This window comes from Diadema antillarum, unplaced genomic scaffold (genome assembly GCF_040938485.1).
Source record: "Diadema antillarum isolate AM-2024a unplaced genomic scaffold, OU_Dant_1.0 seq00001279_RagTag, whole genome shotgun sequence".
Classification (NCBI taxonomy): domain Eukaryota; kingdom Metazoa; phylum Echinodermata; class Echinoidea; order Diadematoida; family Diadematidae; genus Diadema; species Diadema antillarum.
In genome coordinates, this window is record NW_027272059.1 from 448,530 (window position 1) to 461,924 (window position 13,395).

Genomic DNA, 13,395 nt, shown 5'->3' on the forward strand with positions numbered 1-13,395 from the left:
TTGTTGTACTCCTTCTCTAGGTCAATGCCAAGCTCTCTCTGGTCCTCAAGGAGCGCGACGAGCTCCAGGACAAGCTGGACATGGAGGTGAAGTCTGTCCGGGAGCTGGAGACCAAGACGGGCTCCCTCAGGCAGGAGATTGAAGGGCTGCGCATGGAGCACAGCAAGGCCAAGAGTGACCACCTGGAGGCCCAGACTAAGATGGAGGTCCTGCAGGAGTACTTCAAGACCAAAGAGGTGGATCTTCAGAGGTGAGCAGAGACCACTTGACAGGATTAATTTCCCACTGGTGTTTATGTACATTCCATCAAAACTGTTAAAATACAATCTACACACAGTACTATCTATAGATGTAAACCCCTTTGACAAGGCATCTGAAGGAAGTGAAGTGTCTTTGTCAAATGCATATCGCAAATGGGGGCGGGGTCCATAGGGAATACATTTTAATATCAGTGTAGATCGTAGTACAGTTTTTTTTGTGCCTGGAATTGTAAACAATTAATGTTGATATCCTGTAATGTGTGAGTGAGAGATCCTGGGCCCAATTCCATGGAAAAACTGAAGACAGTCACTTATGGAAGAAGGGCTACCATGGCAACAACTTGAAACCTCATAGCAGATTTACTAATTGTCATTGAAGTTTGGAGTACACTCGGTAAGGTACCATTATAGTAAGTTTGCAGTATTACTGGGTTCTTCTGCATCCTGAGAAATTTTATGCAAGGATTATCTCCAAATTATTTATCAAGCAGAATTGGACAAAATGTACAACCACTATTGGGTCAAAGCAAACAAATAAGTTATGCACTGCTTCTTAGATATCAAATGTTGACTTTGCTACTGAAAACTCTCTGAGTAATTTACCAGATGTACCAGGAACTACTGTGTGTGTGTGTCTTATCATGTACAGGGTAATATTGCTAGAAAAGAATAGCAGATCCACTTTGATACATAATTGATTTGTACCAGACATCATACATTGGTGTTGAAATGTGGAATATTGACTAAATGAGTGTTGTTTGGTGGCTGTTCTTTGTGCAGGAAGCTTGGCCGAGAGGAGGCCCTGAAGCTGCAGAGTGAGGAACAGGTGACATCATTGAGTGAGAAGGCCATCAGTGCTGAGGTGGACCTCAACAACTACAGGTCAGTTGACAGTCAGTTGACCACTCTTTGGCCTTGTGCAAGCCATGCCAAATGATAATGATCCATACATTCGCTCATTCATTTACTTATGAGTTATGAAGTACTATTTTAACTTATGAGTTATGATTTATTTACTCTCTTCTTCATGGATGTATATTCTTCTGAAGCAAGTGCAAAACATTGTTCTCAAGTAATGAGAATTTCACCTAGTTATTAGTCATCAATAAAATGTTGTTATCATATGAGTATAAGTTTGGATTCAGATGTGATCCATGTATTTTTCTTTTTAATGGCAGATTGGTGAATGATTCAAAAGGATAATGCTACTCATTTACAGGTCTTTACTTGGCTTAGAGCCTGACTCCATTAACATTAACTAGTTTTGACTTTGTATGTATCGTAGATAAACAAGAAGAAAGAATTTGTCTCCCTCTAACAAATGAAATTTGTTAGAGGGAACCTTCACCCCTCTACTTAATATTCTCTTGCATCAAGAAGAAAGAAATGAAACAATTGATAAAGGAAATTTCGTATTTGTTTTTTATTTTATTCTTTTTCTTGTAATGTTTGGATGTGATTGTAGATTGTGATTAACCTTCCTCAATATTTGACACATTTTGTTCTTTTACAGACAACAGATTGCTGATCTCAAAGCTGAATTGGATAAGTCGGAGAGAAATTACAGAACACAGGTATGTATTATGAACCGATATAAGGCAGGTCTCACTCGGGGGAAAAAAAATGGACAGGTCAATTTTCATTAGAAATCACCATCTAGTAGAAGATGAGGTCATACTCAAATTCAGATTTCTATGTGTTCTCCAGCATCATCAAAGAAACGTAACATTTTTGTGATTGCTATACTTCATCTAATGATTTGGGTTTATCTTGTTATTTATTGGTGATAAGTACTGTTTTCAGTTTTGAGTTCCATAAAAAGTTATTTCATTGTACAAGTTCATTAAATAGAAGTCAGATGAAGTGTTGAAGTCATGTCAATGTCCTGTAACCAAATTCATGTATGTTCTTCATTTGGGTATACTCATGAGAAATTCAATACATTTCAGTCCTTTTGTGTCAGAGAAACATGAAATCTGTTGGATATATTATGTGAATAATTTAACTGCATTTTTACATTTTCTACTTTCTCTGCAGGTTAATGCTCATGAAAAGAAGGCCCATGAACATTGGGTGAGTCAAGTTTCAAAGGAACTTATAAGACAAAAGTTAAATGTTATGAAGCACTGGACCTTAAATCAGATACTGTAAAACCATAAATTTTTGCATGCATTTGAAATTCGTGAATTTCGTGAGAGCCAAGATTTGGAAATTAAAATGCATGCGAAAGTTTTTGTCTTTTGTATATGCATTGACTGCCAGTGGTAATTCGCAAAAAAAAAATTTGTCGTCGGCTACAATTCGTAAAAATTTCATGCCAGGAATATTTCTTGCTTTACAGTTGTCCTTTTGTCAGTGATCTTCAACACATACAGTATTCACAGCCTGAAATCATATTTGAGGAAACACATGATTATGTTGCTGCTGGTTAGCACCTTTCCCTTGTAAAATGATGGTTAAGCTGAGTAATGATAAAATGAGTGCGAGTTTACGTTTGAATTGAGATGACAGAGTGTATGGTGTCAAAAATAGATGAAATGCTGAAGTTATGGAATTGTATGAAATCTAGAGCATCAAATCTTGATACTACATTCAGTAATATAAATCTGCCCCCCCCCCCCAAATAAAAATGAAGTAATGTGTCAGCGATTTGCTAGTTCATTTAATGATTTGTGCTGTAATGTTGATGATAGTGATAATGATGAGATTGATGATGATGATGACAATTGTAATAATGAACAACTGTAAACTCCAACTCCACTTATTCAGATGCTAAAGGTGCATAGGGAATTATGTATGCTTATCTTAACAAGGAAATTGTAATAAAGATAATTGACTGTTGGCTCTAGTAAACTATGAGCATTCAGAGGCATAAAAAGTAACTTTTCTTTGAGGCAGATTGATATCAAATTTACTATACCCTCAGCAAGCCTCAGGTATAGTAAAATTTGATATGAATCTGCCCTTGGGAAGGTTACTGTCTCTGCCTCTTCATGAACTCATAGTTTTTGCTAAACCCTTAAAAGGTATTATATATTTGAATACTAACTCATAAATTGCACACCTCTTAGCCATGGGAAGTATCATGTCTTAGCAACCTGTATATCTCATCCAAATCTGTGAAACTTTCTCTTTTCTGCATCAGATGTCACTTAGAACAGCTGAGAGAGAGCTACAGGAATCCAAGAAAGAGGCGGCCACACTAAGACACAGGTATGACCAGAGAACCTCCCAACCCACAACCATGTACACTCTCTGTGGCACAATAGCAAATTGATGTTGAGTTCAGGCCAGTTTAAATAGAATCAAAAGCAAAGTACTGATTTTGCAACATGCAATGTGAAAAACAGGAATTTCACATTTGACCAGTCCTTGATTGATATGCAGCTCTTTGTAGACAGGAAATGACATATTTTATCCATTGGTAACATGACTTCTCGTCTCTCCCTCTTAAAACTTTTTTTCTCTCAAATAGCCCCCCCCGGTTGTTTTATTGTCTATATGTAATAGCAAAGCCAAACCGAGCCTTATATCTTATCTTATAATCCTGATGAAAAAAAGCTTTGATAACTGTCTTACGGCCTAGGTTGACAGAGTTAGAAGGAAGGCGAGCCACATCAGAGAATGCCCCATTGGTGAAGCCCCAAGCAGCAGCACCATCCCCAATGCGTGAGTGAACCGAGTACTACAAACTAGCAAGTAGTTAGGAGCATAAACAATAGAAGTATACCTCACTGATATCAAATCCAGTAATTGTCTATGTTCATGATTTCTTGTTAGATTTAATTAGGTTCTGTCATGTTAAGTCAAGTTTATATTTGCATTGTTGGAGTAACAAATATTAAATGTTTTCTTCTCGGATGTTTTTCTCTCCTACTGATATGGCTTTTAAAAAGTTTTTTAAAAATATGGCAAATTGGGAATTCAATCTGTCTTTTTATAATGTGTAAGTAAACTGCAAAGGATATTTCTTTAGTGAAGTAAGTTAGTCCATCTTGGTTTTCCTATTGCACCAAATTGATAATCATCCTCTTATGTGTGTTTATGTGTGTGGCATTTTATGAAGAGAGAATTCAACTTGGAAACCTTGGAGAATATTTGACAGTGTGCGCATTGGTGTGTGCTGATTTAGATGAAAATATGCAGTCTGTGATCAGGATGCAGTATGGAAATGTAAATGGTTGTAATATGGATTACTTGTTATATGAAATGCTCTGCAATGTTGTTTAAACCCTACTTTTCTTTCTTTATTGACCACCAGGTGTAGTATCACCATCATTCAGACCAGGGTAAGTAGATTCTTTTATGATTATTGTTATTTTTATTATTATCTTATTATTATTAATGTTATCATTATTGTTATTATTATAATTATCATCATCATCATCATGATCATCATCATTATTATCATTATCATCATCATTATTATCATTATTATTATTATTATTATTATTATTATTATTATTATTAGTATTAGTATTAGTATTATTTGGTAATTTGTTCAGAGTTTGTAAGACTTTTTTTTTTCAAAGTACTGGTAATTATTTTTCAGATGTACCATGCTTTTGTGCTTTATTTATGATAACTCTTCAGACGAAATGGTTAAATTGTGCTTCTTCACGGGTGCCTACAATTTGATTTAAATGTTTGTATACTGCGCTACAAAGTAACTCAGACAGGGACTATTCACCTTTTGTTTGCTCTGAGTACAGATTGGCACAGAAAACCCCATAACATCGTACACACTGTCCAGAGTCACCAGCATAGAATGGTTTAAATTATCCTTCTAAGAAACACCCATTTAACTTCATATGTGTTATTGCTCACATCTGACTAATTTCTTGGCACATTCATATGTCAACATTGTGCAAGCGATTTACTGGTATTTGATTTGATTTTCTGTTGATATTTATCAACAGAATAATGAGAGTATTAATTTGTTGATTGACTGTACTTTTGTCTTGAATACTAAAAAATGCGTCTACAATGTTTTTCATATCCACAGGGAAAGAAATAATCGCTCAGGTAGAAGGGGTGAGTGTAATGGTTTTTCTTAGAATTTTAGAAGATAGCTCACGATCTTTGATAATACTGTATGTGCTGTATTGATACATACCTAAGACATTTTCTCCCATGGTATCTTGGTTGCACTTCATGAATATGTATTTACACTGTGGCGTAATGGATGAGACTGCTGACTCCCAATTTGGGACCCAAGTTTGAATCCAGTCCAGTGCTTACGTCCTTGGACAAGATGTTTTACCCACTATGTCTCTCTCGACCCAGGTGTATATATGGGTACCTGGCAATGCTGGGGTAAAATAATAATGCCAGGGCCCTCTGGTAGAGCAGTGGCAACACTGAAGCCACTGTCATGGATAAAGAAGGCTATACTGTTAATATTGTTTTTCATGTAGAAACAAATACATGCTACAATTTTTAAACTTCTAATTTGGCCTTCAGGTTTCATTCTGTATGTATAACTTGATTACTTTTGATTTTCTATTTTTTGCTGGAGGGACGAAGAAGTAAAAAATTTTCTGATTTATTACATTTTAACAAGTACAGTATGGTTGAAGGGATGTGTGAAATTTGCTGATAATACTTGTGTAATGTGTTTGTGTTTCACAGGTCCAAGTCGCAATAGTATCATAGAAGCAGATTCACCATCACCGCCTCTAATAGATCAAAGACACCGTGACTCTCCTGCCTCAATGCTCCCTCCTCCGATGCAGCGTGATATTGGCCCGTCACCATATGGCAGGGAACCCATGCTGCCTCACCCAGACTTTGGGCCCCCAGGCCCCTATGATGATCCCTATGGCCCTCCACATGGCCCACCTCCCATGCATGGTCCCCCACCTGGAGATTTCCCGCCCGATTTCCCACCCCATCCTGATGATATGGACTTTGGCCCTCCTGGGCCACCACATCCAGATTTTGGGCCCATGGCCAGGTTCCCTCCACCGGGCAGGGGAGAGTTTGATCCCCATGGTCCACCACCTCCAATGGATCCAGACTTTGGTCCTAGGTTTGGTCCCCCTCCACCTCATGTTATGGACCCCAGGGGCCCTCCCATGCGTGGACCAGGGCCCCTCCCAGGAGATGGTCCACCTCCACTATTTGATAGAAGAGGTCCCCCACCCCCAGGTAATCTTTAGTCTTTTCTCTCTTGTAATATGGTCTGATAAGTAGCTATTTCTATCCACCTGTGAAACCATGCCTCCTTCATACTTCACACAACTTTTTTTTTCATATATTTCATCTGCAGTAATTTTTGCTGGACCACAATCTTTTTTGTCTCAAGCTCTTAGGAATTGTACAGCTTAATAAGGCTTGGCTCTCTGCTCTGACTCTTTGTGATGTCATTATCCAGTTGTTTCTCCCCTCAGCAGACAGTTGTAATTGCCTTTTTTCCTTTCTATATAAAGGAAAAAAAATAACACCACTGCAAATGTTTAACATAAAAAAATAGACACATCAATCACAGCATTTGGCATTGTATGTGTTTCATATTTCTGTTCATTCAGGACATTTTTCTCTGCAAACACATCAGTAACTTATTAATTGTATCAATTCACTCAAAGTCGCAAATACAGCAAAGAAAGCAATACATGTCTACGGGTTTGCAAATATTTGTTGTGTATCATCTTATGGGCAACTTGATTGAAAAATACAAGTCCGTCTCAATTCCATGCCTACCAACAAATTGTCCACGTAATGACTGACAGTTTATATGTTCTTTGTAAGATTTGCTGTAAAGCCATGCACTACAATAGGTATGTTTGTGATCCATGTATTTTTGTTAGGAAATTTACTTCACAGTTTGATTATTGAATTTTGTTTCTGGGAAAGAAAAAAAAAAGTTCTTTTTTTTTCCACTTTGTCTGTGAGTCCAGAGTTTCATTTGTTTTGTTTTTTTGTTTTATTCTTGTAAATGTTTTGTGTAGGTATGAGACCAGGAAGTAGAGCTGGTCAGTATGGTGCTCCAGAAGGTCCCATGGGAGGTCCAAGGACGTCATCTCCAATGGTACCTGATGGCCCACAGGTAACTTTGTTCTCATCAGATTAACTTTTTTTTTTTTTTTGTTACACGTTCGCTTAAATTTTATTCCATTTTGAAATCATTGGATAGATCACTGAGAACGACCACGTTTTCATGCATGTGATTTCACAGGAGATAAAAGTTTTTTCACACTGCACTTGCGAACATTATGTTTGTAACTTTTAACAAGTTCCTGCTGTCCAGCCATACACAAAATATGACTTAATCCAGGGCTGCACACTAACCCATTTTTTATACTGGTCCGACCTGTCTGTCAGAATTGTAGGTACCCAGTTTTTCCAGGTTTTATTGGTTCATTCCTGAAAAAGTTACTGGTCCGACAGTAATTTTTACTGGTCAGAGACCGTCGGACCAGTGCCAGTGTGCAGCATTGCTTAACCTATCACCAAGGAAGATGAATATGAAGATGAGCAAACTTGATAATGCAGCTCTTTGCTCCCCGTCATGCCACTATCATAGTTCTGTAATGTTTCAGTTGTTATCACAACATTTGTGCCACATCTTTAATCTTTTTGACTGTTCTGCAGGGCATGAATCCGAGAGGTCCCCCGCCGAGACAGCCCCCCAATATGCAGACATAGTGAGGATGGGACAAGGGGGAAGGGAAAGTTCTGACTACCAGTGCTGGAGAAACAACCTCCTGGCTTAGTCGGATGTCTCAGTCGAGCAGGGCTCATGGAGTAAACTGAGATGTCATGGATAGAATCACCGTAAATGTGATTGAAAAATAAAATCACATGCTACTGCTAGAGGCAGCTGACCAATGGCGTTCAGCTGTCTCTAGCGGTGATTGTTGAGCTCTTTTATATGTCGTTTGATATTTAAATCGTACTGCTTTGTAAAAAATTAAAATCACAACAGCTACGTACTTTATTAAAAATGAGGGTATTGACAAGGTTTTGTGCCTGAGTCGTGATGTTAATGATGGTGTAATGAGAGGATGCAAAAAAAATATATGTAAAAAAAAAAAAATCAATAGATTTGTTATGAATGGCTGACCATTCATAGTGATCACCTCATGGAATAGTGTCAGGCTTTACGATAGGCTCATTGAGAGGCACAGAAAACACTGTTATGTTGACTAAATTGATATTACGGCCGTGAACAGTATTTTGCTCCTGTCATAGTTTAGATACATTTTCTAGAGACTAGAGATTGGACCTACACTGCAGAGCACAGGTTACCCCTAAAGAGACCGCTGGCAAACTCAAACCAATTCTCTGAATTTGAATCAGAGTTCTTGACTGATAGATAGTGCAATGGGTCTCTTTGCCGTAGTTTTGACATAGCAAGTGTAACACCATGTGCAATCTGCCAAGATCCTGGCATCGGTGGCATGAAACCATGGCTAGGCTGTGTTTACAGTGTGCATCAAGCGCCAGGTACCTTATTTCCGGTCGCCGTAGTTATGAGTTTCAGATTGGAGAGTCATTCTCCACTCATGAGTAACCTTCTCTCTCATGCCTGCATGGTGAAAGAAGGATTCATGGTGCCATTCTTACTACTTTTGGCTTGGGAATACTAATAAGTCTTGCACCTTGGTACAAACCATGCATCTTTAGCCATAAATACTGAATGAGTTTCTTAGCAACTGATGTGAGAGCTTTGCAAGTCTGTGAGTAAGACTACCAGTGTTCACCCACTCTCCCTCCCAGGGGTACGGTCCACTGCTTTGACGTAGCGCAGCTTATGATAACTGTTTTCGCTGACCTGTGTATCCTATTCAAGCATGTGTACGAGATATGTTGGTCATTTATGTTTTTTATATCAATTCTTCCTTAAAAATCACTGCATTTGTAAATTTTTAGTTGTACAATGTCATGATTGTCAGCACAAGTTTTGCAGTGAAGTTATTACTGCCTTCTATCAAAGTTTGTTAATTTAGTAAATGCCAGTGATTTGTTTTTTGTTCTTTTCCCAGTTTATTGTCACAAATCATATGTTTTTATGTTTTCTTGTTTAGTTTGCCAAAATATGAGTTGTCAGCCATTCTTAATCAATGTACACTGTTTTTGGTGTGTATGCTTCACTTTTCAAATGTGCAATGAAAGTATCCAGTATGGTAATATGATACAATTAGGAAAGTTAGCAATTACTTCTTCCTGGTTGTAACAAATGTGTAACCTCTCTCCAGCGTAAGTCCTTTTAATTTGTTCGATTGTGTGTCTAGTTTTTGTTGACACTTGTGCTGAAATTTATCAGGGGTAATAACAGTATCCAAGAGTGACCTTGAGGAAAAGAACACACAAACAAACAAACAAACAAACACCACACCAGACATTGTTTCCCTGTGCCTTTCTGGGCCATTTATTGTTCATGTTATATTCTTACTTTCAAAGACTTGGTGTTTTTTTTTTTCTTTCAAAGACTTGTTTTTTTTTTTTTTTGCAGATTTTGTGATGTGTTGGGCAGTTTGTTTCAAGCAATGACACTGACATTGGCAGCGTAGACACGTTGTGAAGAGATTTTCCCATTTCGAGTATTGTGACATCACATTTTCTGACTTTTTGATTGACTTCTTGCACATTCTTGCCAGAATGTGAACTTTAATCAGTGATTGTTCATGTTACGTAAAGACATGACTCCAAAGATCAAAGATTGTAAGTACCTCTATGTCACATCGGGTCAGAGAGTTCATTTTTTGAATTATATGTGCAGCTGAGGTCAGTAAAGACATTTTTTTTTCCCACAGTAGTTTACTTCATATGATGACCTGACTGCATCATTTGCCTCATGTGTCTGTATTACATATGAAGAAGACATAAAAGTTATAGGTTTGGTCCTATGGTAACAACCTGGCACAGCATTGTGCCATACGAGAAGAAGAAGAAGAATTTTAAAGTTTGCGCTAGTTGATATCACTTTATGAACCTTGATTTGAAATTATGAATGTTGATTTGCTTTTTCATTGTTTTTAGCTACTTTGTATTGTTAACATGTGAACTTCATACTTCATGTGATGTTCACATGTGAGCACCCAACTTGACTGCCTACATAACATCAAAGGCTAGAATTGTACTAATTTTTTCTCTCATAAGTGAGTGTTTTGTTACTGAAATGTCAGGATTAGTTCCTTTACACTCAAGCTCAGTAGTTGTTTTCTCCTGAAAGATTGTGTGTAGCATTTGTTTTCAGGTGTATATTTTTAAATAAAAGTCATATCTTCCTTTCTTTACCTGGTCTGCAGCCTGTGCTCTCTGGTTCACATAAAACAGATAGAGCATAGTGAGCTCCACGCCTAGGTATAGTAAAGTCTGCTCACCAAGTCATGTCTCATGCTTCATGCAGGATGGTAAAGATGTTAATATCAATAGTCTATGATTCAATATGGCAGCCATCCACTTAGATTTTTACTGCACGAAATGGAATTTTTGCTATCTTTTTCCAAATGGTCTCATTGTAAAAGATGTTTTGAAAGAAGTCAACTCTTACATTGTTTGTTCAAACAAAACAATGTTAGATTCCTCATGTTCTCTTGACTTAGAGTTCACCATTAAATTGGTCAGGGGTATGGCCCATGGCATTATTCAGAGATTCTAGTTTTCGTTTGTTTTGTTTGTTCAGATCATATTTACTCTCTTGTTTGTTTATGTTTTGTATTTTCTATATGTGGTTACTCTGGACTGCATCTCAATATCTGTTGCAATTTTTAAGGGAGGTGCCAAAAGCAGAATTAGAAAGAAATTATCATTCATATCTGATTTGAATGGTAGACTGCTGTAATGGTGGAAGTTTTTGCAGTGTGGAATTTTTTGGGCATTTCGCGTGATTAGAAATCAGAGCGAAAATAAAAGCTCTCAAATATTTTTGCTAGTCGTAAATTACAAATTTCAAGTCTTGATTACATGGTATTAAAAACGTGAAAAATTACTTGCACAAAAATTTCCACTTTTACCTCAGTAGCCTACATGTAATGGGGGCAAAGTGGTATTGTGCGTGACAGGTGTGAATGAAGAGGCAAATTGAATGGAAAATGACAGCTACATCTGCTGGGAATTTAAGAACTCTTATGTATGTGTTATGTGAGAGACTGATTCACTAATGGATTGATTGATTACTAAAGAGACACATTGATCAGTTATTGATTGATCGATGGATGGATGGATGGATTTTTTTTTAAATGTGTGTAAACAGAGTGGTAGCTGTTGATTGTCAATGAACCAATAAGTTTTGACTCCAGCTAGATCATTATGTGTTGCACATATAACCATTGCTTTGAGAGGTCACAAGAATTATAACAATTTGTTGGCTTTGGAACTGCTCATTCATTCATTTGCAGCACTTTATATGTGTAAACAGAGGAATGTAATGAGAAATTGAAGGTAGATACCATTAATTTATTCCAGCATCATTAGATTTTTTTTCCCCATATACTGTAAAAATGGATACAGTATTTTCGCGCTGAGCCGGGTAAGATGAATTTCGCGTGTTTTTAATTCTGCGGAATCAGGACATTAACTATTGGAACATATGGCGTACAAAAATATTCGCGTGCTTTTGTTTTTGCACTAGCTTCTGGTTGCACGAAATGTGCGAAAAATTTCCACACTTCGAAAATTTCCACTTCTACTGTTATGTTGCATTTATATGTTTATTTTCATACATTTCTGGCTGAAGTATAGGTGGCAGTACTTGTACAATTTGTTGATAATGATTGAAGGGGGGAAAAAAAGAAAAGTTGTTTACTCTGAGAAGCAGAGATGATTTCATGAGCTTGAGGGAATCCTCATGATAATGCTAAGATGTGAGCCGCTGTACACACATGAAAATATAATTATTAAACCTGAGTTAACCTATGGTATCGTTCATTATGCAATGTTTAACACATCAAGTCACATAAACAGTACTTCTATGGTTTGATGGATGGATGATGGATATAGTTTTTATTTTTTTTTTAAATATTGCATGGTCAGAACTCACTTATTCAATCAATCACAATGGTTTTTTTTCTTCTCTTTTTGCTATATCACAATGTTCTCGATCATACTCGGTATCTTATTCAACTTTTCTGTTCTGTATCAACGCACCTAGAAACAACCCGTATAAGGTGCTACACGTACATCAATATTTATTCTAATTAATGATAATAATAATAATAATAATAATAATGATAATAATAATAATAATAATAATATTATTATTATTATTATTATTATTATTATTATTATTATTATTATTATTATTATCATCATTATTATTATTATTATTATTATTATTATAATTATCATTATTATTATGATTATTATTATTATTATTTTATCATTATCATCAGTACTAGTGGTAGTAGTACATGTCTGGTATTATTAGCATTGTTATCATGTTATAGGATTTGTAGCATTCATTCTTAGTGTTTTGTAAGGTAAAATAAAAAATGAAGCAAAAACATTCATTTTAGAGGTGGAAGCTCCCCCCCCCCCCCTTCCATATTTTCTCTGACTGCATTGCAACCACTGAGAAGTTTGGATTCTTGCCTTATGATTCTTTTTTTTTCACTGAAGTTTTGCACACAGTTTGATACCATGTTTGCCCAAATCAGATATACCTATGGGGTATTACATGTCAGCCAATAAGTGTGTACATATCATTAAAATTACTCATTACCACATACATTTGTGTATGCCTACAATTACAAATTGTCAGTCCACAGTGGATTGCATTTCTTTATGGATCTTGCACAGAAATGAATGTTGAACTTGTTTCATACTTCATTTTGGTTTGTGTAGAAACAAAGTTTGGAAAGAATAAAATGTATGAAAAGTAGAAGACAATCAAAAAAAAGACATAAGAAAAATAGACAATACAAAACAAAACATAAAGGTAACGGGTCTTTTGTTTAGAGAGGGAAAACTGAGTTTCTATAAGCAGAAATGATTGACATAGGGAGTATCTTTTTTTAAAAATTCATTTCTCATTTGGGCAACATTCTTCATTATTACACAGTTTTCATATATCTTTATACTTTTTTAGGTTGAAGTTATGAAAATGTGTCAAATATGCATAAAATTTGCATAATAAACCAATTGGCAAATTATCAAGATTAAAATAAGTTATGCCATCAGGGCCTCGTTA

General features: G+C 36.3%; 1 protein-coding gene across 1 annotated transcript in view; it reads left to right on the forward strand.

Moving 5' to 3' along the window:
• The window catches only part of LOC139745612 (uncharacterized), a 40,006-nt gene extending 31,517 nt beyond the window's left edge, over positions 1 to 8,489 (forward strand). The window contains exons 18-28 of the mRNA XM_071656012.1: positions 21 to 250; positions 1,041 to 1,142; positions 1,774 to 1,834; positions 2,298 to 2,333; positions 3,406 to 3,473; positions 3,847 to 3,929; positions 4,522 to 4,549; positions 5,266 to 5,294; positions 5,892 to 6,410; positions 7,211 to 7,308; positions 7,854 to 8,489. Coding sequence (XP_071512113.1) covers positions 21 to 250; positions 1,041 to 1,142; positions 1,774 to 1,834; positions 2,298 to 2,333; positions 3,406 to 3,473; positions 3,847 to 3,929; positions 4,522 to 4,549; positions 5,266 to 5,294; positions 5,892 to 6,410; positions 7,211 to 7,308; positions 7,854 to 7,907 — 1,308 coding nt within the window. The 3' untranslated portion in view covers positions 7,908 to 8,489. The remainder of the gene's footprint in view (positions 1 to 20; positions 251 to 1,040; positions 1,143 to 1,773; positions 1,835 to 2,297; positions 2,334 to 3,405; positions 3,474 to 3,846; positions 3,930 to 4,521; positions 4,550 to 5,265; positions 5,295 to 5,891; positions 6,411 to 7,210; positions 7,309 to 7,853) is intronic.
• The last annotated feature ends 4,906 nt before the right edge of the window (positions 8,490 to 13,395 follow it).